Source organism: Paralichthys olivaceus, chromosome 1 (assembly GCF_024713975.1).
Source record: "Paralichthys olivaceus isolate ysfri-2021 chromosome 1, ASM2471397v2, whole genome shotgun sequence".
Lineage (NCBI taxonomy): Eukaryota > Metazoa > Chordata > Actinopteri > Pleuronectiformes > Paralichthyidae > Paralichthys > Paralichthys olivaceus.
In genome coordinates, this window is record NC_091093.1 from 13039852 (window position 1) to 13067809 (window position 27958).

At 40.0% G+C, this 27958-nt stretch overlaps 1 protein-coding gene across 8 annotated transcripts; it reads right to left on the reverse strand.

Moving 5' to 3' along the window:
* Positions 1 to 1272: 1272 nt before the first annotated feature.
* Positions 1273 to 27786, reverse strand: lpin1a (lipin 1a). 8 transcript variants are annotated; one of them, XM_069521965.1, is made up of 24 exons: positions 27339 to 27785; positions 18264 to 18464; positions 17172 to 17267; positions 14150 to 14246; positions 13453 to 13675; positions 12342 to 12416; positions 12009 to 12101; positions 11698 to 11809; positions 10607 to 10844; positions 10135 to 10272; positions 9930 to 10023; positions 9516 to 9715; positions 8870 to 8963; positions 8642 to 8711; positions 7803 to 7889; positions 7300 to 7392; positions 7138 to 7202; positions 6878 to 7016; positions 5596 to 5744; positions 5335 to 5421; positions 4949 to 5101; positions 4572 to 4686; positions 4314 to 4417; positions 1273 to 4212 (listed from the first exon to the last, which is right to left on the reverse strand). In XM_069521965.1, exons 1-24 carry the CDS (start codon positions 27402 to 27404, stop codon positions 4035 to 4037), a joined length of 2967 nt encoding a protein of 988 aa, XP_069378066.1. In that variant the 5' UTR covers positions 27405 to 27785; the 3' UTR covers positions 1273 to 4034. The 8 variants fall into 8 exon arrangements, with proteins under 8 accessions (XP_069378066.1, XP_069378057.1, XP_069378073.1 ...); XM_069521956.1 differs by having other exon boundaries at positions 11698 to 11812; positions 27339 to 27784; XM_069521972.1 differs by lacking the exon at positions 27339 to 27785 and adding an exon at positions 21295 to 21493.
* Positions 27787 to 27958: the final 172 nt, after the last annotated feature.

Here is a 27958-nt window from a genome sequence, read left to right on the forward strand (position 1 = left end):
GTCCAGCCTGGCGGAGGGATTCACTAAAAGAGTAACGTCATAAACAAGTCATGTGGAATGGAATGCACTCAGTGGTCAGTTTATTAGGAACACATGCATAACACAGACTGATACAACAACGCTGCAATCAAGTGTATTTGGTTAAAGGTTTCATATATGTAGAAGCTTGTTTTGTTGAAACTGTTTTATAGGCGACGAATCACAATTGCGTTATAACTTCATTTAAATTATTTGTGTGGACAAAATATTACAGATCAACAGCATCATATTGCTACATCCTCTAAAAGGACCTCATCAGCAAGTCTCTAGATACTGAGATAATGAACTGTGATCAGTGAGTATGTACACCCTTACAGTTTTGCACAGTTGGACAATAGACTGTATAGAAAGTCTCCGTTTACAATACAGTCTATAGTGTGAACAGAAGAGTCTGTGTAACTTAAGGGTAACAGCTTACTCAATGTCATGTTGGGGCATTTGCTGAAAAAAATGGAACAAGTACAAATCTTATCTAATAAACATGAATCTATCCTTTTAAATGTAGTAATTATCACTTGGCCCTATCCCTAGAACAAGTTTGGTGGAAATCAGTTTTGCAGTTTTTGCTTAATCCTGCAAATACACAAACAAACATGAGTGAAAGATGCTGTTGTTTTATGGGCGTTGTGGATGAGTCTGCCTTGCATCGAAAGAAGAACTGTTAATGATTGTGGCAACGTGTGTGTGGTTGTGAGTGTGTGTGAATGTTGACATCAAAATAGTTACAACACAAGTGATTCTTGCTTAACAGTTTGGAGAAGTCGACTCCGGGGGAGGAATTTCAATTTCCCTCTCTTTCTGGGAGACGAAACAAAAGACTACAGTTCTTGTTTTTTTGCCCTTCAACTGACATGCATGGTTCTGTGTTCTATCATCCATGAAATGTAACTGACATGTAAAACTGAACAGTCAGAAGAAAAGGAGTGTGAGAAAGAGACACAGCAGGAAAAAAAAGGGCTTCATTTAAACCACGAATTTGTCTTTAAATATGAAACAGATGCTCTGCATTAAACGAGACAACAGAGATTCCTGCCCTCCATTAACATTCATTTCTACCTCCAGAGCAGACACGGATCCACTAAACAATCTCGCAGTGGCAGGTCTCCATATAATAATGGACAAAGCACCATGACGTAACTGCTGAGAGTTATTTCTGCTCATCTGAGGTTTAATGTCCAAGTTGAAATGAGTCAACAAAGAAAGATGCATTGATTTGACAAATGTAACACACAGTAGTAATCAAATGTGACTTTATTGAAAAATGTGTCCTTTGCACAGATTATTCAAACTATGTTGTTAACGGTAGCTCGCAATGCATCCTGCTGTGGGCTGCCTGTTTAGCGCCCCAAAGCAAAACCTTTACACAGGACAGCAGACTGGATCCACATTCATGCCAACATCGAGAGAGACTTGATAATTAGTCAAGACCTTTCATAAATCTTTCACAGAAAGAATGAGGTGAAAATTCATCATCGAAGAGATGGCAGACTCTAAAAGCACTTCTTAGTTTGACTTCCACATTTCATTTATAAGAGCTAAGAATTAGGATATTTACACTGTAATTACAAACAAATTACAAAACTGTTTGAAAAGATTCAAAAGATGTTAAAATTATGATCAAATTTAAGATTTCCAAACTAGACAAAAACATAACAAAGCCAAAGCCTAAAACTGAGACGATCAGTCTCATAACTGTAAATCTTATAGTTATGAATTGTGGAAGCCATATTATTGAATCTGTTCCTTTGTCTATGTGCAGTAGAAAGATTAGGTGATGAAACAGTCAGTGTTACATCCATGTGAATATGAAGTTTTAACCTTACGACAACATGCATTTTTTTCCCTCTTACATAGATAACACTGGGTTCCTCAAAGGCATGTGAACACCTCCCAGTGGACTCCTGACTAGATTTCCTTGAAGCAAAGTCGATCACAGCACAGCATCATACATATCTATCCTATGTACAAACGGTATAACACACTCAGTCACAATCAGAGGTCTTGTTAACTGTATTCTGGCATTTAGATTTCACATGACACATTAATATCAGAGCACAAATATCCTTGTTGATTTCTAAATAGAATCTGGTAAGTAACTTTCAGATTATTTTCAAATTATTTAAAAACAGCAGGGAATACAATCAGACTCTTGTTTTATTTTCTTGAAGCTGTTGGACATTCATCCCAAGAGTTTTTACATGGGTTGCCCACGATAAACCAGAGATGTCTAATTACCAGCTGACTTTACACCAGCGACAGTTCATCCGTCTATTGACTTTCCTAAAATACTACAAGGTTGATCATGGCCACATGTTGAAACTGACACCTCTTATTGCAACAGGTGGCCACTGGTTTAATGGAAACAGATTTATAGTAATGGATGCATGAGTGTATTTGAATGAGCACCAGTAACAAGTATTTTAACAGCTTTTAGACAAAATATGTATTTTTAAAGTTCACTTCATAAAACAAAAAAAGAATAATGTAAATTATTATTTACAGTGGTTTCTCCTAATTTAAATCTATATAAGTGCTAAAAAATAGACGGATAAATATTATTTGATCAGTGGATGAACATGTGATAAATGAAAAATACATATATGAACAACTATGTGTCTGTGCATGTGCATATATATATATACATACATAAATGTATATACATACGCATATTTAAATAAATAAATATATAAGACAGAAAGTATACTGATTCATGCAGTGACATTATAACACATGACTTTCACCTGTATAACCTTATACTGTAATTGCATTGATGAGCATTAGTCATTGGAATAACACACACTGTGAGTGGTTCATGTTCTACATTCTAGCATATCACTTGAGTTAACGTATTCACACACATATACTGTATGTACTGTATATAAAAACAGACGTCAAGAACACGGACTGAAGTTAGTTGCATTGTCCTGCATTTACCTGGAGTACTTGAGCGCACTGAGCACTTGGTTGGAAATCTAAAATCGTTCACAGTAGCACGGTCAAACGACCACATGCCTTTAGCTGGAGCTGCAGAAGAGTTCGGCACAGAAGATGATGTGATACATGATCTGTGCTTTGTTTTTCTTTTTGCACTTCCCCAATGTAGTTTCTATAATGTTATGTGTTGTTTCTGCTGCTGTATCTGCTGTACGTGCTGACTACAGCCACACACCTGGAGCAGATAGAACAAGATGCTAAGTGTCTACTGTGTGTAACGGAGAAAAGAAAGACAGAATACTTTTATAAAAATGTATAAACAATTACTGATGCAACAAGAGAATAAACTGAGATCTAAATAACTCAATAGAATATATCATTTATTGTTGCTTATTATTGTTGTTTAACTATAGCCAGCTTGTGACAGCTGATGATTAGAATAAAGAAACTATGAATTGTTTTTTGTGTTTAGTAAAAAATCCAGAAAAGGATCGTCAGGTGATATGAATAGAGATAAATTGATTTTCATACCAGCCCTAACATTAATTCAACTATAGATGAATGATGATGTGGGGGAGAATGGTGACTAGTCCTATCCAGGATTTAAAGATGTTCTGCAGTGTTATACAAAGTGTAACTGATGTTTGTGTGTCATGAGTCAATGCATGTGTGAAATGTGTGTGTGTTGAGGCTTTCGCATTACGGTGGGTTTTTTCCACACTCGTTTTGCTGACACAAGTTGTATGATTTCCTATTTTTATCCCAGTACTGTTGATTTTTGAGGTCTCGTACTTTTGGGACTGCTTGTTTTCTCACTATTGCAAGAATGACTGTTTTGATTTGTTTAAGTGGAATACTGAAAACATCTTTATCTACTTTGAATCAGTAGTACGTTGAATCACAGTTATTTATGTGAAGTCACAGACCTCAGTTCATTAAATTATTATATGTTTGAGTACCCTTCTCAAAGTTCCTCGATGAATCTAACCAACATCTTCACTCACTTCAATCACAAAACCAATGTAAAGCAAAGCCGTCGTGCTGGATTCAATGGGGTTTCCTCAGCTTGTCTCAAGGGGCCGTGGGTCTCCTTCTTCCTCATCCTGGTTGGGGCCATCAGGAAGTTGTTTGTTCCAGTAGTCGCACTGGTCAAACGTGTCGGAGCAGGGGAGGTCTGAGCCCCCGTTCTGAGCCAGGACTGGGAAGACATGGTCGACCATATCGCAGAGACGCCCGAAGCTGAGAGTGAGACACAGACATGTACAGATTTTAATTAGGGACGTTCAAATATTACTGATTGCATGAATTAAAAAGCAAAAGAAGCAGAGAATATCGCTTACGAGGAGATATTGGTTTTGGCGTGCTCCTGTATCAGCTCCCCTTTGGGATTGACAGTAAAAATCCTGTTGAGTGGAACACCCACCTCCTTATAGGAATAGACATCCTGAAATCACAAATACACAAACTATCAGCATCGCCACTAGAAGGAAGAGTCATGGGGCCGTAAGTAATGAACGACCACATCAACAAGAGGCAAAAAGACTCTTTAATGTGTGTGTGTGTGTCTGTGTGTTTGTGTGTGTGTGCAGTCTTCTTACTGTAGCTCTGTTGCCAAAGGCAGCGTAGAAAGGCTCAGTGTTGGGGTAGAAAAGATGCTTAATGTCCGTGAGACACTCGATCTTAAACTTCTCTGGTTTCTTCTCAATCACCTCCCTTGACAACACAACATATAATAATACATAAACATAATATTTATCAAGTCTTTTTCCACTGAACCTTATGTGCATTGTTTATCTTTGTCCATCTAATGCTGGTTTTGAAAAAGTGCAGCTAAGGGATGCAAATGTTGTGTTATCAACAAAATGGTGTTCCTATATCTTAGATGAGAGTACATGCATAATTTACACAAAATAATGAAACTTTGATTGACTGTTAAATATAACATAGCACTTTTATCCATATGGTAGTGCCTGACCTGTGCAGGGCAGAGAAAAGACTGCTGGGGCTCAGCAGCACCGGCCCCATTGGCAGCATGGTTCCCCTCTCATTGACCCAGTGCAGGTAGCCTCTCGTCATGTCAGCCATGCCGATGGCCCTCGCCGAGCAGTACATGAATTTATATCCGTTCCTGTTAAACAGACAGAGCTTGTATTTAGCTCTACACTGTGGTAGAAATCATGAGACTGATGATGACAGTTGGAGAAATGTAGATGTAAAACATTTTATCGTTAATAATGTGCTTAGTTGAAAGAAATAAGAAATTAATTTCAAAAATAGGTGATATTAATTTTAAAGCCTCAATTCAGATGTCCTTACAACTACACTGTGTACAGTGTGTGCAGACTGTGAGGAAGCACTCACTGGCTGACCCTGTGGTAGAGCCGTGCGATACCCTGGTGGGTCCAGTCTTTCCCCAGTGTGGGGAGGATGTGACCCAGTGTGTCGGACCTACAGTAACACATGAGGGAGGCAACATCACACCAACAGTCCAGAAGTACTTCACAGCTGATTTCCCTCATGAGGATGTCAGAGCCCAAATTTGTGGAAAGATTGACCTCTACTGGTGAACAGCTGAAATTGAACTGGTCACCATCTGAGGTTGGTTAACCTGCCGTCTCTTACCTAGTGATGGTTCCGTCTATATCGGAGATGACTATCTTGTCATCCCAGCTCCAAAGATAAATTGTGCCATTGCAGCGACAGGTGCCCTGATACTGAGTCGTCACACTGAACACCACATCATTAGGACCGTCCTTCAGCTGCAGACTGGCCTGCAAACACACACAACACATGCATGAAGAGACAGCATAACACAATGAACACATGCAAAAACACAACAATATGCGGGGTGTTTCTTACAATCTAATGTAGCAAGATTTATTCAACAATTCGTAACATGATGCTAACATCTACTGCGACATCATACAACTTAAGAACGGGCATGGCAAAGTTATTTTCACATTGTTATTGTGGATTCATTGTGCTTGTCACTATGAAAATGAAATAATAACACTTTATCTATTGATACACTAATGTAGCCGACAATCTTTCATTCCAATATTTGTTGTTCCAGTGATCGAGTATTGAACTTGTAAAATCACATGTTTCTTTTCCTGAGGCCATTTTAAATATGTAGCTTCTTCTTCATCATTATGAATATTTTGCACACATGCTTGCTTTATCATAGTCAGACCATTCAGGATTTCACTTTTTTATTAAAATACCTACTTTTGGGTGGGTGATTTAAACAGAAATTTGTATGGAATTTTCTCATCTAAACTCAAAAGTTCAATTTATAGGAAAATAAATTATGACATTATTATATTTTTTCAACACTTCAACATATGATTGTTTTATTTAAATTTTCAATTAAAACTGTTTTGTTGTCATTTATTGTGCGGATGATTAGATCTTTCATCTGTATTGAATCTGAATTGAAAATATATTTTCTCAGGACGTGTCAACAGGAAACTTTAACATAACTGTCAGTGCTCAGTCGACAGCACAGAGTACAGTTCATCTTGTGAGTGTCAGAATGTAAGTGGAGTCGGATTTTCTCCGCACCATGGTTCTCCTTTCCTAACTCCTTACAGCTTCTCCTTCACAGTTCCCTTCATGGTTCTCCTTCACATCTTTCCTTGACCTTGTGACGTATTCCACCGGGGTCAAAGCATAGTGGCGAGGAAAGCTTATTTGGACTCTCTGAACGCATCCCTAATGTGTGACAGCAGTGGCCATGAATGAACACCCCCAGCAGAGGGAAACAATGAATTGTAATTTCCCATCAAGAAATTCTTTTGTCATTTTATGCAGAATGAATGCAGTCTGCAGAGTAAATCATGCATGCAGTATGTAATATTGACACAACTTGTTTGGATATTTCAGGAGGCGTCAGAAAACTTACCAGTTGCTCTGATGTGAGCCGCAGAGTCTTCTTATAGCAGATGCTGCCAGAATTCATGAGGGGCTCTGACTGGCAGGATACTGACATGAGATTGGAGGATCTTTGGTCTTCATCACTTGAGGACGACTCATCCTTCATCCTGAAAAATCAAAGAGGACTTGGTATAAGGTGAGGCCATTAATCCTGATGAAAATGCAAGTGTTCATCAGAGAAATGTGGGAATCTAAAAAGTGAAAAAGCGGAAGAATGAAAAAAGTCACCTGTTGACTGAAGCCATCGCGAGTGAGCTCTCTTCTCTGACTCCTCCTGCCTCTGACACTGATTCCTGAATTGAACAAGGGTCAAAAGCAACAACTGAGTTAATCAACTGAAAAATCAACCCCCGAAAAGGACGATCTCACTAATAATGTGTGTATGCTTACTGATTTGGAGTCTCTATTCCCACTTCTCCACGAGAACCACCAGCGTCCTCCTTTCTTTGGCATCTTCTCCTTCATGATGTTCTCCACGGAGGCCTGGAGACAACCATGCAAATACAACTCAAAACTGACAGAAAAACTAAAATAAACTTGGTGCCAAAAACACAGATAAACCCACAAACAAATGAACCAAAAATGTAAAAATGCAACAAAACAAACAACACATTTCAGACCACACTCAATTCTAAATAACTCGCCAAAATAAAGGCAGTTACAGGTGAAAACACGAGTTCATGCAAACAATAATCAAAGGAGCTAAAGTAAAACCTGAGAAGAAGAGAAATAATTCTGTGACTGGATAGCAGGGGGAGAAAATACAGCAAGACACATGGCAAAAGAAAGCATGCAAGAAAAAGACAGATGGATAAACAGATTGACAAAAATGGGATATAATGACACAGACATGCTCTGACCAACACCGAAAGCTAAACCAGAAAACATCATACAGGCTGGGGCGGGCTGGAGCCAAACAGACCGGGGAGGCAGTACGAGAAGAGCCCAAAAACAGAAAACACGTAACTCAAACACCAACACTTGGTCGGATGGATGGTGGGAGAAAGAAAATGTGTAAATGAAAAGGGAAAAAAATGAAGGAGGAGGATAAAGACATGACATCATTAAATTGTTAGGAGAACAGTTAGATTTAAGGCAATATTTCACTGTGGTACAACACTGGCAGCTCTGATGTGATGTGTCCATCAACAGCTGGCAGGTTCAAGTATGAAATCAACTTTCATTACTCTGCACAGCAACGATTCAAAATTGATCATTAGAGCCAGGAACCAACTTTATTTGGAAGCGTTAAGTTCAATTTTAGCGTTTGGTTGAAATAAAGAGAAGACGTGACAATGAAAACACTGAACCAGAGTGAAACATTAGGACAAGAAGGATTAACTGCATACAAAATGCTCTGGAGTGCACAGGGTGTGATGCAGGGAGTGGCAGAACAATAGTAGACACAACAAACAACATCTAACAAATGTAATAATAAGAATAATAATAACTGACGTATGAAATCGAATTAATTCATCTTTGAGTCCAAGTGACAACTGGACGAACTAAACACCTTTTGAGGTTTTATGATAACTGAAGGCTACCACAGGTTCTCATTCATGTTTGGAAGGGGAGGGTGAGGTGAGGGATGTTCAGCTGCAACATGAAACTTCACCACTAGATGTCACCAAATTACACACACGGAACCTTTAAGATCTGAGTACTTCTACCACCACAAAACATTCAGTCAAAGTGAGACTCAGATATGTGTGTGTCACTGCAGCGGTCTTACCTGCGGCAGAGGTTTCTGATAGACCTGCATGGCCAACATGACGGGAGCTGCTGTGTTCCAGTTGTAGTATCTACATCAGATGTAAAGAGAGTTAGAAGCACTTCTTAAAACCTGGTCTTCTATCTGCAAAAAAAAGCTGACATGTTGAAAGCAGGAATTATGGTGCGTGTAAATGTATTAATGTGCGTGTACATGTATTAATGTCATTAGACATATCATCGTACATACTTGTTTCCTATTTTCACCACCAGGTTGGGGTCGTCAATGAGAGAAGGGTTTTCTGAGAACTGCTGATAAGAAACTGCCCTTTCCTGGAACTGCTCTGTGTCAGGAAGAACACACACACACACACACACACACACACACACACACACACAGACATTTTGTTCAATGTCAACAATGTGACCTTATATTTTTTGAAAATATATCACAATGTGAAATGGGTCTTGGTGAGTCATCATTTTCTATGTCCAATGGATGAGCTCAATCTGTCTTAAATACCATACAGGGACTCTTGCATGTGTTCTACTCATATTCATGTTGTATACCATACCTTCCTATATACTTATAACTATCTAATATAAATATATTTGTATATGTTTATTTCAATATCCTCTGACACTAATGCACAAATAGTTGACATTCTATGCCACTGCACTTTAGTCAAGTACATTTCTCAACAAACAAAACTTCTGCAATGAAAGGTGTATATTGTGTATGTATTTATGTACAGTTATGTATTTATTTAATTAAAATGTTTGATTCTCTTTTCTACCTAATCTGACTATCAGCTGCTTTAAGTGAGTACGTCTTATTTTATCTTATCGCTTTCAGTATCAACTGACAGCGCCCCCTTGCTACTTCCTGAACCGACCTCTTGTGATCTCTGTGTTGTCAGTGAGCCCTCCACACAAAGAGATGGCAACGTGAGAAAGGTCTCCTAATTGGTCAGACAGACTGTCCACACCGCTGTCCATCCCACTGCTGCCCACTGACTGTGGCGATTGATTAGCACTCCGCACTCCCATCATCATCATCTCTGAGTCTGCTTTTATTGAGCTGCTGCCTCCGTCGCTGAGGAGAGAGAGAAACACAATCACTCTGCGAGAAATAGATCTGAAAGTCAACTCAACTGACCGGCTCCATGATGACCTCAAGGAGGTGAGTTACACCAATCAAACTTTAAATACATGTAATAAAATCATGAAATTAAAAAACCTTTAATAAAAGCCAGAAAAAATAAGTAGGTTTTTAAGAATATCAACATTTTCCAATCAGACTCTGATACCTTTTAGGGAAGTAGAGAGCAGCGACTTCAGGCTCCAGCTCTGTAATGTCGTCCAGGTATACACCATCAGCACCCAGGTGCTGGCTTCTCTTTTCTTAAAAGAAGAAAGTATCGCACTTGTTCAACAGCAAAAATTAAAGATATATATATATTTCAACACTTCCCATTCAAGAGTATTGTTTGTGTTGCTCACAGAAACACATACCTTTCCTCTTGGATGGTGAATCGGTTGTTCTGATGGGACTTCCTCGGTTTTCACCTTCGTCCAGATGATCGAGGAGAATCCTGGCGGTTAGACCCTCCATCTCTGCACATGATGGCCCCACATTGTCCACCTGCCTCTCTAAGGAAATAACAAAACAGCAGAGAATCAATTGATGCAAGAGATCAAAGTAATGGCTCAACAAAATCTACTTAAACACAAAGTTCACTTTAAGAGTACCCTGTTGATGCACGGTTCACCCACGGACGTGACTCCTGAAATATTCAGCAGTCTTGTCTGCGAAACATGACATTTTAAAAACCACCTCTGGAGGTCACTAAAGTGCAGATTCCCTTCTGAGAGTTTGAACTGATAAATGTAATCAATAAACAGCGCTGGACGTGTTTGGCAATGACCGAACACATCTAGAGAATGTTTTGCACATAAGAAGCAAAATCTTCCCCTGTATAAATACCTTGCTCTCCTCCAGCCCTGTCCCCAGTCTTAGCACCTAGTCCATCTCTGGCTCTGTGTCTGGTTCCCTCTGTGTCCTCGTGCCCACCAGTAGCAGCGCTCTCCCCTGGCTGGGGCCCATAGAGAGTAAGGGAAGGGGGTCCACAGTCACTGATAGCTCTGAAGTGAGTGTTGGCTGACAGTGGGACGGAGACTGGGGTGGCCAGGTCCTGCTTCTGGTGGGAAGTCAGGAAGGCCGGCTGTAGAGACAGAGTTTTCACACAATATTAGTAAACCTGATCTTAACCCTAACTCTAACTTCCCTGTGTTCCCCTCAGAGTGCTTCTTCTAAGCACTGCGTTTCTATCTCAACCTAAACACCACTCGGGCTGTTGGAATGAATGATTATTTTTGATAAGAAATAAGAGCGTTAATTATTATATATAATAATTATATTATATATTCTAATATAATTTGAATATTAAAAATATACCAATACTATTCAAATACTGTAATTGGTATTCAAATGTGTATTCTTATTTATTTTTATAATGTGTTGGCTCTGCTGCTCGGGCTTGGCCTCCCTCCCTAACGTGCTGCAGCTCGTGCGTACCTAATGCGGACCGGTCAAAATGTCCCCACTTTCCGAAAATGTCCTCAAACCAGAGCACCAGAAAATAAACTGTGTTTCAACTGATGTTTTCACATCTCTGTGACATATTCAAATCTCACATCTATTTAGTGCTTGGACATTTCAGGCTGAGCCCTCCCTTAGACAGCCACCTAAAGAATACAGCAGCCCTTTTGAGACCTGTGTATCACAATGCATTTTTCTTTTTTAGATAGTTCTTCTTAATTAGATAGTGCATGTCATCACTGTACTCAGAGAATCACTGAGAATTCATTGTCTTCAGCAAGAGCACATTTGACAATACTTTTTGATTTGCTCTGGAATTAGTGGCCATAAGCCCTTATTTTCACCCGTGTGTGTGTGTGTGTGTGTTTGTGTGTGTGTGTGTGTGTGTGTGTGTTTGTGTGTGTGTATGTGTGTGTGTGTGTGTTTGTGTGTGTGTGTGTGTGTGTGTGTGTGTGTGTGTGTGTGTGTGTGTGTACCTGGGCAGCCTGTGGCAGCTCCCCCCAGGTCCACAGCATTTCTGGGTTGTCTTTATTCTGAGTGGTTAGCTCCGAGTCGCTCTTTGGTGTTGATGACTGTGAATCATCGTGCCTGCTGGGAGAGAGATGGTCAGATGTTTGATTTATTTAAGTTAGTTCTTCATAAAAGAAACATAATAAACCTTAAAATACAGGAATAAAATACAGCAGCATAAGATTCCTTATTTCACTTTTTTAAATACTTCAACCAATTGTATCTTTTTCTTCACTTGGATGGCAGCACTGAGAGATGGTAAAAGTGAAGGTGATACCTAACAAGAGAAGAGTAGAAAGAGGTCTGCTGAGGACAGGAGAAGGACAGACCACATGGTGGAGGGATGGAGAGAGTCTCCTTAATCGCTTGACTACAGGAAGATACAAATAAAGAAGGGAAATAACAGAAAAAGGGGACAAACAGAGGGAAAGAGAGAGTGAGAGACAGTTAATTTATTTACTTATAGTGAGGACAGAACATGTATGAAAACGCTGAGAACATAATGAACTGATAAGAAATGCTTTAAAAATAGTTTACTAGACAGTTAAAGAAACTAGGATTAGTTCATCATTGTGTGTGTGTGTGTGTGTGTTCTATGTTCCAACAATACCTCTGTGAACGGGTCCAATCAGTGCCGGGTTGTGTATGGGTGATGGCTGTAGTCCCATGATCACCGTATATAGGCCTAATCGCAAACACACACATGCATGGAGATGTCAGTCACACACACACACACAATTCTAAATATGTCTCTGCAGCTCAAATAAAATAAAACATAGTTTTTTACACTCATAAAATATCCCGACTGTAACGAGTCAAAAAACCAGAGTAGAAGATTCAAGTTCACTATAAAGCAGTTACATATTTTGGAAAAGATCTCAGGAATATTCCCATGCCGTCAAGTAGCAAACCTTAAAAAAGCTCGGAGCCCCTGCAGTAAGAACGGCGCTGAGAGCCATTATTTCAAAGAGACAGAGTGCACTGTGGGAACTGGACGAATCCCTGGAGTTCATCCAGCAAATAGAGTGTCTTTTCACCGGGTTTCATGCAGATGAACACAAACACACACATGCAGACTCACACTGAGACATCATTTTCCTGGTATTTTCACGTTATTTCCCTAAGCTCTTCTCACTGTTTTACAGATGCTTTTTAAATCAACATTTATTATAATGAATTGATAAATTGAATCAAATACAAACCCTAACAACACTAGTTGAGACACTTGGTTATAAATGTAGAAGTCTGTCATCGTAAAGGCACATTCGTGTTAAAATGACTTTACTTCAGTTTGGGAGCACATTGATCAACATAGAGACACAGAGGGAGAACAGTTAAAAATGGAGCAGCTGTGGCTCAGGAGGAAGAGTGGATGGTCAACGTTCAGTGGTTTGATCCCTGGCTCCTCCAGTCTGCATGCAAGATAGACTGTCAACTCTAAATTACCCCTGACAGCCATGTGTGATCATGTTGCATGATAGAAAAAGCACAGCATATAGAAGTACTGGATGAGTATGTGTGTGTCACAAACAACATTGTGCCTGTTGACGCAGGTTGTGGAACAGACTGACCAGCATTAACAATGCTTGGTCCCTCTAACACCTCTTACAGATAAAGATTTTAAAAAAAGAAATATTGGAATGCAAAGGGAGTTTTGAATGTTCTACTGTCCCTGAAAGCCTCACACAGTCACACACCTTCTCACGTACACAAACACACACCTGCTGTCGTCAGCCTCTCTTTCCTCGTCCGAGCTCAAGTCAATAGTAAACATGTCCTCATCCTCCGAGAACTCTTCCCCGCTCTCTTCTCGTCTCCCTCCTCCACCTCCGCCTCCCTCTAGTCGTGTCTTCCTCCTCCTCTTCCTCCTCTTTTTGTTCACCACACCATCGCTTTGCTGTAGTCCCAGGCTCTGAACAGGAAGCGAGCTGCAGGGGATGGTGTCTTTGCGAAATGAGAAACATGAAAACAATTAAAAATTACAATTACTGCACCATGGTTGTATGCCTCCACCAACCAGTGCAGTTTTAGTGTATATACATTTTTTTCCCAGACTCATGAGAGGTCACAGTGACCTTTGACCACCAAAATCTAATATATAATATATATATTTTGAGTCCAAATGTTCCAAATGTGAAAAAAATTCCAGAGACATTTCATTAACAAGATCGAAAACAGATTTTTGAGGTCACTGTGACCTTGACCTTTGACCTCTAAATGCTGATCAGTTCATCCTTCAGTCTAAGTAAATGCTTATACCAAAATTTGAAGAAATTCCCTCTCGGCATTCTTAAGATATCATGTTCAAGAGTGGAAAGACAACCTGAAAACGTAATGCCTCATGACCACTGGCTGTCGTCAGTACGGAGGTTAAAAAAAGCACGAGCACATTTTATTATTTTTATTTTTAGGTCCTACCATGGTGACGGGGAGTGCCCCTGCCCAGCTGGGACTCCATTAACCCCTCTCCCGTGGACATGATGGGCGATGTTGCCAAGTAGGACGGAACAACTTCCTGCCAAGAGAGGAGCATTATAAAATGAGGTTGCTGTGATCAAACATCCCGGTTAACTTCATGAGATAGAGTGACACTATACAATCAAGACCAATGCAACTGGCACAGCTAAAAATATAACATGTATGTTAGTAGAAAATAGTTCTGACTGAAGAGATGCAATTTAGTTCTGGGTCTAAATAATCTGGTGGGAATTATTTGAGCTCAGATTATTATAATCACACTGGTGTCGTCTCTCCGCAGTGACTGTAGCAGAAAGACAGACAGAGAGATGAGTGGCATAAAGAGATGATCCCAGCAGTGCAGGCGGATACAGTGCACGTGTCATGACACACAGTTCATTTTGAAAGGTGAGGAGAAGGGACAGTGATCAGACTGTGCAAACACATATTGCCTTACTGCAAACATCCATGCCAGAAATCACTTTCAGTTCATTACATAGACTATGAACATAATGTTTCTCTCAAAGCTGCAAATGTTATTTCTCTCCGCACACTGAAATAAATACACGTGTCTGTTTTAGATGGAATATCCACAATACATGTCTATTACGTACACCATTATTGACGGAAAAGGTTTTTGCATTTTATTTTCCTTGGAAATTAAACATATATATTCAAGACATGAACATGAAAACAGTTATTATGTTTCCATCAACGTAGCGCTATAAAGATAGATTTTTACTTTTAGTGTCAGAGGTTTTAAAAACTCCTGATGCTCTACAGCCTGAGGATTCCTTTCTGCTGGAACATTTGGTTAATGTTTTGCATGCAGGATCAATTTGACAGAACACAAGGCCCAGCGAAAAACCACAGCCTGAGGAAGAGAGAGATAGAGATATGAAGGAGGACTGGGTCAAAGAGGCACAGAGGTACAGACTCAATGCCGAGTAGTTCCTCATAAACGCTGTTGATCATTTTACATTCAGATCAATGAGGTGATAACATGGTAAACCTTGTGCTGGCCACATGCTGTGTGTCCTGTTTGTCCTGCTCTCTCACTCTAACTGTTTGTGTGTGTGACGTCTGTCTCCCCTTCTGTGTGGACTGTACACAGATCAGTGAAAGCCATGTATCTGGGAGTAGTCTGTGTGGAACCCTCGGTAGAAACAAAGGATTTGGCGGAGCTATTAATAGCCCCCGGGTGGTTTTCCACTCTGCAGAGGGGGAATAGTGACAGGGCGACCATTTGACATAAGGCCCAAACTGTAGAACACACACAAGCCTTTATCTCCCCATTTATTAAGTGCTGAGGTATCACAATATTCTTGCAGGAACCACTGTAATGAGAAACTACGAAATGAAACCTATTGACTGTGGGATCCAAAAACAAATTCTAACCAAATTAATACCTCAGATTAGGAATTGGTTCTTCTCCCATTGGGACATTGTTACTCTTAATTCATGATTTAACACTTACCCTTTTTCACATCATAACAGCACACTCTCCAAATCCCCCAAAACCCCCCATGAGTCCTTGCTAATCACCTTATAAAAATCAGTTGTCAGAAAAAAGGAAATGTTCCCACGTCAGATTATTTTCTGCTACGTTTGCATTTGTGCTGCACACAGTGTACTTGCATGTTGGTTTATATCCAGGAAACTAACGTCCTGCTGGTATAGACAGGATGCCACAAAGGGACAGATGCACTTGTTCCTTGCTGTCAATGAGCTTATGTTTCAGACGCTATGTTTAAGTCTTTATCTGATTTTGTGCAGGGTCTCAGATCAGCAGATTGTTTCATTCAGAGCAGACAGATTTAATTTGTGCATGAGTCATTTGGCTGGTAAGGTCATGCATCTTTCTGTCATGTTCTCCTTCCCTCACCTCTTTGTTTCTTCATTTCTTACTTCTCTTTCTGTCTCTTCTCTCCATAAAACTGGGAGAAAACCCGGCTCCCTATTATCGATTGCTTGTACTTAAATGGAGTTGGTGCCCACTTGCACAGCAGCAGTTTGATGGGTAAGGCTTTTGCTTCGTCTGATTTATTGAAGGCATTATCACACTGACAATTGCAAGGTGGCTCTGGTAAAAAACACATGGTTGTGCAGTTACCTGTGCAGTTGTATTGTCCATAGTGGACCTCTGGCAGTGAACCACATTAATACATATACACTGCAGCAAGCACAGCATAGGATCTTGATTAAGTAGAATTCTATTTGTATGGCCATGAAAATCTTTCTCAGGTTATAAAAACTAGTCTGATAGCAGTATGACAGCTGATTCATATTTTATCTTCAGACTATACAAACACACTCATCACAAATCATTGTGTTGTATCACCATGGGGATTTCCAGAACACCATTGAGAAAGAAAAATTACAAAGATATAAAAAGTTAAAAATTTTTATGATTTAAATTGACATTACTTGTATCAAGGTTTTAGTTTCCAGGGTCGATCCCTGTAAACCTCCACTATGGCCCAATCGTCCCCTTAAATTTAATCAAGCTGCAACAAATCGCACACATTTATTCCTAAATGTGCCAGATTTTTTTCATCATGATACATGAATTATTCCCCAGGATAACGCCCCAATAACAGATTGTGGAGCCGCACAAAATATCACCAGATTCTTTCCTGGTGCACACTTCAGGACAGGGGGAAAACATAACATCTTGGTGGAGGCAATAAAACATAGAATGACAAGTTTTTTTTCATTACTAATTATCTTTTGTAAACAGATGTTTGTTTTAAAAGTGGCATTTTTTTACGGCGAAATCTTTTACATGGTTCTAATATAAATTCTTGATTTTAGTTTCACTTCAGCGTAATTTCTGATTTGGTGAAAACATGTTTTCTACAATGTACAGCTACATGTACACTGTGGCTTAATCAGTCAGTGGTGAAGAACTGACCACAAAGCCGTACGACCTTCGTGTCAGTAAGTTATGTCACCTCCTATATGTGTGCATGTCATTACTCACCAGCATGTTCTCCGTCTCTTTGACGAAGAAGGCCTCTCCATTCTCCCCCAGCTTCATGTGCAGACTCACCGGCTCTCCATTGATCTCTATGTCCACCTGCAGGACACATTAAACAGACCGCACTAACATGTATTAAAAACTTCACTATGAGATCCTATGTAAATATATTCAGTAACCTTTAGAGATATGGTATTCATTCTCTGTATCTATGTATTTGTTTTCTATGATAGAACTTAGCATGCGAAATATAATCACTTCTTCCTCACTGCACTAAAACTTGGCAGTGGCAGTACAGCATTGGAACAGTGAAGAGCAAGTCATTTCCTCCAAAACAAACTGTTGAAACAAATGCATAGATACATAGATTTGTGTATTCACAGATGTCTGATCCGGAATTTTCATCAGTGGCATTTTTGATGCTGTTATCAGTATCGGAACATTTTTAGTAACTTTCATAAATTCAATGTTTATGAACACCTGAATTATGAACTTAAAAACTTAACAGCTTTCTCTGAATTTTGTTTGTCATCAGTCACTTTTAAGAGATGCAATCCTCCAGTACACAATACACAGAGCTGCTGTACTTTTATTCCTTTTCAACGTACTGTAAACCAGTTCTGTCTGATTTCTTATCCAGCCTGCTGAGTATTCATTGTTCCATTCATTATCCATACTGCTTGTCCTTTGAGGGGGTTGCGGAGGGCTGGAGCCAAGGCCAGCTGACATTGTGCTGACAGGTGGGGTACACCCAGATCACCAGCCCATCACACCACTCACGAGCAATTTAGATCCGCCAATTAACCTAAGTCTTTGGACTGTGGGAGGACGCAGGAGAACACAGAGAACACCAGTGCTGGCTGGTCCCAACTCAGAACCTTCTTGCTGCAAAACAACCATGCTAAACACTGAACCACCATGTTGTCTGTGGTGCATTATTAAGCTGGTAAGAATATGACTTTGGATGAAGGGCTTGTACCTGTATTTCTTTCCTACTTTACACATTTGTATCAATACTTCAGGTCTAAGTTTTAACACACAAATATTCTGTGCATGAGGGCGGTGTGAGAGAGGGAGCGAGCACTCTGATCTCACCAGTTTTTCACGGGACCGCAGGACGCCCATCTTGCCGAAGCGGACATGAAAGGGGGAGCACTGCAGGGAGCCATCAGGCTGCCGCACCACGATGACATCTATGCAACCAGACAGTGTTGCGGGGTTGAGACCTCTGTACAGCTCCTTGACTTGCACAAACACCTGGCCCGCCAACTGACCCACATAGTTCATGGTCTGCAACTGGACACAGACAGGGAGAGAAAGCAAAAGGAAAAGTGGGAACCTTGTTGATTTCTTCAGCCCAGAAAATATAGTTTTATTCACATCATGTTGAACAAATGACCTTCAGTGGACCACAGAGCCCTCCTGTCATCCCACTACATTAAAATACATTATTGATCCACTGAGTCCTGTTACTGCCTGCAGAAGCAAGCCACTCTTGCAATACCAAGTTGCTGAGGCAGTACACAGATGTTTTCACATCCTTTCCTCTATTCTTGTGGTGCTGTTGGTCTTTTGTTTGTGGATGTGTGGGTGCATGAATATAAAAAACATTCTGCTTTTCTAAAAAAAAAAATCGAGGATGTGTTTTCTCTGTGTTGAAAAACGGATTGAAAAGCCTTTTCCTCTTTGCAGTACACTCCATCAGGGACAAGATTAATCATGTGGTGCTGTGCCAGTCTCTCTCATCCACAGCCTCTTATGCTCTCTGTTTAGAATGCCAAACATGGCTGTGTAGAGAGACAGGGAAACACATTCACGAGCCTGAGCGAAGTGTGGTTGTTGATTTGGCAGGAATGGCTGAGCCAGGGAGGGAAACAAGAGCAGGAACACATATTCAGAGTTGCAGGGAACTGAGGAGTATGATTTATATCGTGTTGATAGATGTGCTTTGTTGATTCGTGGAAGTAACCACATGTGAGAGTAAACAGCTGCGTTGTGCAATCCAATAGATGTAATCGTGTGTCTGATCGTGCCAAGCCGAGGTAACTATTTAAACAACAAAGTAAGTAACAATGGTGTTTCCTCAAAGCTTCAAATAGGGGTTTAAGCATGAAGGAGGGAAGGAAGGACAGAAGAAAGAAAGAACACAAAATATGTGATATCACTGTATGCTGACTCAGATCCTGGCATTGACACACATGTAGAACACTCTGATGATGAGGACTGTTCAGCTCTAATGATTGATAACGAAATATCAAAATTAATAATATGATGACAATGATAATAATGTCATAGCAGGATATGGCCCAGCCTGCTATAATATAACAACACAATTGAACACTGTCACTAATCTAAGACTGTCCAGACCATGTATCAAGATACCTTTATAATAATATCACATATAGAAACAGACTTTATGAGGTATTTTGGTCTTAAGACTTATCTTTTTATTAACAGTTAGTCCAAACGACAACAAACATATTTTCCTATCTCAGCCAGTCGAGCCCTACAGATAGTTTTGAATATCTCTTGCAGCTCCAGTTAGACTGTTCACAGTGAGGGCCGTGGAATTCTCAGAAATTAAAATTCCATTCACCTTCATTATGTGAGGATGGATTTCTTTCATTTCAATCTCTTGGTCTGACTGATTTAATGTTTAAGAACAGGGAGTGGAGGTGTCAGACGTTGATTACATAATTGTATGACCCCTTTGTCTCACTCTCGCTCCCTTATCCGTTTATTTTCTATGTCTCGGGCAAACACAGTCACATGCTGTCGTTCTCGGACATACCTCAGACCAGATATCATTGTCAACATAGGCCACGTGCAGACAGACAGGACCATACATTCACACACAAACACACACAAGTTTGTGCGGATATCCCTGTTAGGACACTAGACTGACTTCCTTTCATTTTGGACAACCTAACCCAAACCTTATCACTAACATTAACCATGATCAATTCAACCCTAACTGAACCACAATTCAAATCTTACCTCTAACCTTAAATAGGACCTCAGAAATGACATTTAGCCTCATTAGGACTGAGCTTCAGTCTCCATGAGGTCTACTGTACCTGACAAGGTCCCTAACCATTGCTTGACCCTAAGTTTAACCTGATTTTAACCAACTTATTGTGATTTTAATAATGAACCCCCTCTTTGAGCATTTACTTAGAGTGGATTGTTTAGCCTGAGCCAAAAGTAAAACTAGTTATATCCCTATAACATAAACAGCCTTTGAAAGAGAGATGACCCACCAAAATAAACCGAGTACTTAACAAGAATGTCCCCAATCTGTCTATGCTCAAAATGGTCCTCAAAAAGATACAAGTACACATATTCACACACACTCACTCACACACTACTACCAAAGCGTTGCCCGCTCCCCCCAGGACGTTTTCGCTGAAACAGCCAATCACAATGCTCCCCCATTATGTAATGACCAATCACGAGACAACTCATAATGTTAGTCAGGGTCATTCAATGGACTTACTGTAATTTACTAAAGAAACAACAAAACATTATAACGACCCTATAACACACACTGCTCCTGTAAATAACCAAAGTGAGCAACAACACAGAGTCAGAGCTGCAACACAAACCCCCAGAGGCTGATTCATTACAAATATAAGCTCTCTCTCTCACTCTCTCTCACTACAGCACAGACATGAGCACATAGAAACACAGAGATGGGGGATTCACAGACACATGAGGATGAGGATTAAATCAATTTAGTGTGACAGAAGCAGTTTGACACACACACACACACACACACACACACACACACACACACATTTCTTCATTCGACCTCATCCTCCATCTTCACCTCCTCTAAACAGCAACACAAATAAACACAAACAGAGGTTTTCTATGTTGGTGCAACAACATCACACAGAGGCGGTGCAGAGTCATGTGTGTGTGAGCCGACATGTAAACATCTGCACACACGGGGTGAGGCTCTGCAGTGTGCAGTCATTCAAACACACACACACACACACACACACACACACACACACGCACACACACACACGCAGGCTCGTCTTCACGTCGACTCGTAATCTTATAGAAAACAGTCACGTGCACTGGCAGCACGGTGTGATCGCTCTTCTCGTCTTTTACTCACGTTCTGTATTCACGCCTCTTGTTTCTCAGGGGATGTTTCCGCCATTCAAAGAAAAAAACAAATGATCCGTTCCCACCAGCGGTCCAGTGCAGTGGTGCAGTTTGATTCCGGTGCAGTGTCCGCTCCTCTCATCACACACTGTCACTGACTCTCATCTCATGTTGGGTTTTCTAAAAGCTCAGAGCTGCTTCGCTTTTTAAAAACATGGTTAAAATATTCCTCCCACTGCAGACACACAGCGAGCCCATTGGCTGAGCCGATGGTGACGTCGCATATTGTTGACATAATATATTTCCCTCCTGAAATCACCAATATATATATTTTAATTTATCTTCATTGCCTACAGACCTATGTCAGTATTCACAGTGAACATCTCTCTTATGCTGTCTCATGTATTATTTATTATTGGTTCCTTATGAGGACATAATTTGGGGTCACTAGTGTTTATTCTCTTTAATCAGCTTCATTTATGCAGCATTTTTCATACTAACAAAATGTAACTCCCTCACGTGCATACAAAGCAAGAGTCAAATAGAACACTGAGAAATACACAACAGGAACTGGGGTCTCACAATACTGTCTCACCATATTATACGAGGAAACACTGGAGGCAAAATTTGAAAAAAGGGAATCATCTGAAAATGCTAAATTAATTTATGAGAGAACACCAAATAGTAAACAGGCTGCAGCTGCTAGCTCCAGTCTGCGGCTGCTGGGCATATGGACCTATATTAATGTTTTAACATATAACTGCACACTGGGATACTGTTACGACACTTTATTCATTATGTATTAAAGTATTTGCGATGAGGAATTCTTTACTTTTTAATGACCTGACATATTCACAACTAAACACCCTTAATTTCCTTTCCGGGCAACCCAAAGGTTCTTAATGGTTGTAACTGACACTATTTAACAGAAATCAACTGTAACCTTTTAAATTCATCAGTAAGTTAGTTTTTTAATATTGTTCATTAAAAAGTGGCGCCTGATTTATTTTATTTTTCTTTCTCTGATGCAGGAAGCTGATTTGAGTGACATGTGGTTAGAAGCCTGAGGTTAAAGTAGCTGCAGTGTTTCTCTGAACTTCATTGCTGTCTCAGTTGCATTCCTCCTCTCTTCTTAAAACAGTGTAATTATAAGCAATAGCTATAAATCTAGGTCGAAGATATAAAACACATATCTTGATTCAAATGTGCAAACACTAAGTGCTTAGTTGTCATACAGTAAGTTAAAAGCACTGAGAGTATGATAAGACAATGGATTTTACCACTGCCTTATTTATGTTTAGCAAAAAATTATCCTTAATGCTTCCATAGTTACTACACACTATGAACTATATAGTCTATATAAAACTTGTTGTGCATCTTCCTAGATTGAACAGAGATGGCCATATTTTAAAATCAACTCAAGTGAGAGGAGAGCAACAGTAAACAGGGTTCTGAGGACATACAAGTGGAGCAGAGATAAGAATAGTCACATTCAGAAAGCTCAAAGGCATCTGTATTTGTAGTATGCACTGACAGTGTCTCAGTTGTCAAATTGTCAATCCATCCACCGGCTGTGATGCTTTGAGTCCAGACCAAGACACAGCCTTTACAGAGCCTCTTACATCTGCATGGTAAATATGAGGCCAGCGAATTGTTAGCATATAGCTTAGCATAAAGACTAGAAAGAGGATTAGACATTTTAGTTAGTGCTCATTTGTTTATTTTGTACAAAAAAGTGTAAAAATAGAATTTCTGCCCTGTGGTTGTGTGACTATATTGAGTTTAAAATTACATGTCACCATGAATTCTGACTTTAGACCTTTGACCACAATCAGTTCAGCTTGAGTCCAAGTGACAACTGGTCAAAATCTGAAGCAATTCCATGTGAGCAGACTTGAGATATCATGTCTTTTTCATGTGTTTAGTGAGGCCACCATGATCTTGACCTTTGACCTTTGAACACCCAAATCTAATTAGCTCATCTGTCAGTCTAAGTAAACATTTGTGCTAAATTGTTTTGTCTCAAGGAGGTTTTAAGACAACGCGTTCACAAGGCAAAAAAGGGTTTGTGAGGCCACAGTTACTAGAATGGGACGGACGAACTAACGGACCTGTTTGTGCCCTTTGGAGTAAGAGAAGGAGACTGCAAACCTGATGTACCCTGTCACAGTAAACAAAGAGAGATACAGCACTGTATCCATGAGCGAAAGACAGAGGTTGATCAAACAAAGAGTAATTGCAAATCAATCACATGAACCAGAACTCTATAAATCAACAAATGGCTTTGGTTCCCTGCCAGCAGCAGTGAAACATGCCCACACATGCTTAGACCTGCTCAAAAAAAGATTCAACTTCACACACAAACACATTTGAAGCTATTAAATATGCCAAATGCTCCCTTCTTTCCATATGCTCTCAGGAATCCACATGGAAATCAAATCTCTAACCATAAAATTGGTGATTTAAGGTTAAAGGTTTTGACAAGGACTGTTTGTTGTATGTGATGTATATGTTAAGTGCATGGCTGCAAGTCAAGTTTCCATTTAGTTAACAATTATGTTATAAGTATTGCTTCTACACAAGCACTGCAAAGTCCACAGTAGTTGTTGCACAGAGCGCATAGTAAAGTTATGTAAGGTTATTCCCTGACGTGGGACTCAGCTTTTTGTTGTTGTTCACTGATTCTGAGAACTAGTCTCCAACTGCTCCCGCTGCTGAAGAATGAGGTGTGTGTGTGTGTGTGTGTGTGTGTTTGACTTGTGTGTATGAAACCCAAATCCAATATGTGATGAAGTTCATGGCCGTGGGTCAGTTTCTGCTCTCCGTCCATTCATACACACAAAAAAAAATGGACTGCATAACTGTACTGAATATTCACATGTGACCTTGTCGTTGTCATTGATGGACACACACACACACACACACACACACACACACCATCCACACAAGGCAGCCAGAGCGGGAACAAGGAAACACGTGTTGGGTTTTCTAAGAACTGAATCATTCATCAGGGAGCAACAAGTAGCCAACTAGAAGGGGGTAGGAGGGGGAAGGAGGCGCTCAGAGAGAGAGATACACAAGGGGAGGCTGGAGAAAGGGGGAGAGAGGGAGAGTGAGATACTATGGAGATAGACGAGTAGGCTGGAAATAGAGAGAGAGAATTTGGAGAATGTTAGGGCTTGTGTGTATGTGGACGTATGACAACCGAGAAATAGCCTGTGACCTGTGACTGAGGAGAAGAACTGGTTTATTTACTCCAGTGTGCAATGTGTATTTACTGTGGCTTATCGCGCAAACATAAACGTTTGTAGCAGCAAAACTGAATTGTATGCAAGTGTATTGACTCAGTATATGTATTTAGAAGGTTTCTTTTCTGCCATTTCTCTCAATTTGTCTGCTGACATTTTGCAAATGTAACCTACCATTTATAGAAATACTAGAATTGAAAAACTTTGTTTAAGGTTTCATAAGAAATAAGAATTTAAAAAACACACATTCAGTGTGCTGCACTAAATTTCCTTGGATGAACATTATTTGTTGCACCACATTGGTTGACAGGTCTGTAAATTAAATAGAATTACATATAAACTATATGACTTGATAACATTCATAAAAGTACATGTGTGGCCATGTGCTCTTTTTCTTTATGTGGTTGGGTTAATATTTACTTTCTGTATGCATGAACTGTGTGTGTGTGTGTGTGTGTAGGGGTCGATGCTGGCTGATATCCTCTTTGTTGCTGCAGTTACGGCCCTGCAGGGTTGCCTCATGTCACGCACATGAGAGGGAGAGGAAGGAGAAAAAAAAAAAGAAAAGGGGGGGGTTGTTGCTGGGTCGGGGGTAGCCTGACAGGAACACTCCCTGAGGTTAAGAATGCATTCAACACCATTGAGATGGGGCCTATAGGGGGATGGGCTGCGTGAGCCAATCAGAGGTCTCGCCTGAGACACACGTCTTAAATGAACTGTTGAGGCCGCCCTCCGACATGGATTCCTACAGCACACATCATCAGTGGCTTTAGAAAAATCTGATTAGTCTGGTTTCCAGGGGCCAGACAACTTCTACTAAAGCTCTGTGACGACAGCCACCAATCCAACTAAACAACAACGTCTGACTGGAACAAATGTTTTAATTCGCATTAACTACTAAAAGAACAAACAGGATTGTCTCTCATTTAGTTTTACAAACTGGTCCTAATACCTTTTTTCTTTTCACCTCTAATCCTGGTGTGAATGTGGTCTCTCTCTACTTCTGGCTGACTGGAGGATACACATAAATCCACTTATATAATGTGGAGCAGTTGTTAGATTCCAAGATTTATTAGCATCATAAACTATGCATGGATCTGTCTTCACAGTGCATGAAGACTTTGAGTTATCTTCAGCAATACAACAGGCTGATATTGATTTTTCTGTTGGTTGGCTTGTCTGTTAGTTAGCAGGATTACACAACAACTGAATGGATGACCACAGAAATTGATAGAAAGGATGTGGTATTGGTCAGAGGACCCATTAAGAACCCATTACATTTTTATGCACATTCAGATCAGTGTGCGGATCCTGGAATCATTTTTCACTTTCTTTAACGTTGTGAGATAGGAAGCTCTTTTTGAACATTTTCACCATTTTCCCAGAGAATAGTTCATGGATCAGGCATATTAAGGGGACTCATATTTATTTAAGTGTTGGTGCAGCTTGATTAAATTTAAAGGGACCGTTGGGCCTTGTCAGAGGTACATGTATGCTATTAAAGTTACCTTGTGGAATGAAAACATACATTTATTAGATTCCTCTGTTTCATTGTCCATGTACAAAAAGAGACTTCAAATGCTCTGTTAGATTCTGGAACTCATTTTGTATTTGAAGCATACATTCTTCCTTCTCTGTATTTTTTTCGTGTTTTTCAGGTTCTCTCTATATGATATATCTGTAACCTGTATTGATACTTTTTATACTTTGGTGTGGTTTTGAAATGAACCATTCCTGGCTTCTGCTACATCCCACATGTATTTCTAACATTTCATTTATCTATTTCTAATGTGTGAAAAGAAAGATGTTTTAACTCTAAAGTAATTAAACTTATAAAGGCCTAAAAAGTTTAACTCGTCTTTTTGTCTTTCGTTTTTTTTATATTTGTTCATTGTTACATAAAGGACAGAGACAACCTAAAGAAAACATTACAAACAACACTATTAATTCTCACCAAAACCTTAATGTTTGACTACAAATGATGCAAAAGGGTGAATACCAGTAACAGTATCCAGAGGAACAAACTGATGGCAACAGTTGATTCACATCAGGCAGATATATTCTGAAGGAGGAGCAGGAAATGTAGAGACCTAACACCACCACATGGCTTCTCTCAGGCCCTCAGCATGGTAGGTGCATTATGTAATAGCTTTGCAAACTGTGGTGCAATATGCCTTAATAAGTACTAATGTGGGCTTGAGGTCATGCATGAGCTGTTGATCTGGCACATACTGCACACATAGATGACAGCTCATAAACTCTGTCCCTGGAACCAATAGATCCACATTGAGAACTGGCTGTGGAGTATATGGCTGCACAACAGAGGAACACAAACAAAGACACACAGGCAGAGACACACACACCAACTCCCACTTATGCAAACACACAGAACGAGCATGTTATTTGATCACAGTGTTTGAAGGACATTGGCAAGATTTCTTGGAAGGTAACTTTAGACCCTGGTATGGTGTCCCCTCATACCTCCCTTCATACGCAGGTACAGGATGGAGATTCATGTTGCAGAAATACTTTGTAAGTGGATGTTACGTTTTTTTTGCAGTCGTTACTTCAAATTTGAGTTTCTTTTTTTAAATTTAGTAGTAATATATATATATATAATGATCAGAAATATATGCACTATATATATAGTACTGTAATGCCTCTAGCAACATGGACGAGTAAGGCCAATTAAAAAGAAAAGGAAAATGTAATCTGTCTGTTTCCAAAATGTTTTGACTAGATGATATTCTGTTTAGTTAATTCAATGACATAGAATAAATATAAAAGAGTATTTGAGTTTGGTTACCCAGGACCAGTTGGGGCTATCATCCTCACTGTGGCTGTCTCGGTCTTGCTCCTCTGAGTGGGACATGGCTCCATTGGATTCACAGTCCTGTGCTGCTGTGCTCTATGTTGTGTACACTCTTAGAACATGTCAGGATCTCAGACAGAGTGGTCCAGGCAGAAATCTTGAGAAAATAATTGCAAAAAGCAACTGGGTTCAGTTGACAGAGGAAAAAATCTGTGTATATCCTGGTCTGCTTTCCATAGAGTCTTTATTGTCTTGGTTTAACACAACTGTGGACGGATGCAGAGAGCTCCTTGAACTCTGAAGGTCCTACTCCACCAACTCTGACTGGTCCTCTCTCTGGCACAGTATCTCTCCTGGGTGGTTCTGGATGAGCACTGTGAGTTTTAAATCAGTGGACTGGTTTGAGTGGGTACTTGTTGTTTGTTTGCCATGCAGAGAGAGTTTTAGACTAAATTTATCAACGAGTGTGTTCTGGGAATGGAGTACTAGGAGGAAATCTGAGAGGGTTGCTGGACTCTCCAGCTCTTTTAGGTGCCCCCCCTCCACACACACATATATGACATTTAAAATGTCTATCAGTAGAGTTCACACCTCCACAAATATCATCAAGATCC

Bases quoted from the DNA above. Each gene is read 5' to 3' on its own strand.
- lpin1a (XM_069521956.1), bottom strand. From the start codon at position 27,404: ATGTCCCACTCAGAGGAGCAAGACCGAGACAGCCACAGTGAGGATGAT. The intron at 18,465-27,338 runs GTAACCAAACTC...GTCTGTGTCCAG, and splicing joins ATAGCCCCAACTGGTCCTGG to TTGCAGACCATGAACTATGT. The intron at 4,213-4,313 runs GTAAGCGATATT...TCTCACTCTCAG, and splicing joins GCCAAAACCAATATCTCCTC to CTTCGGGCGTCTCTGCGATA.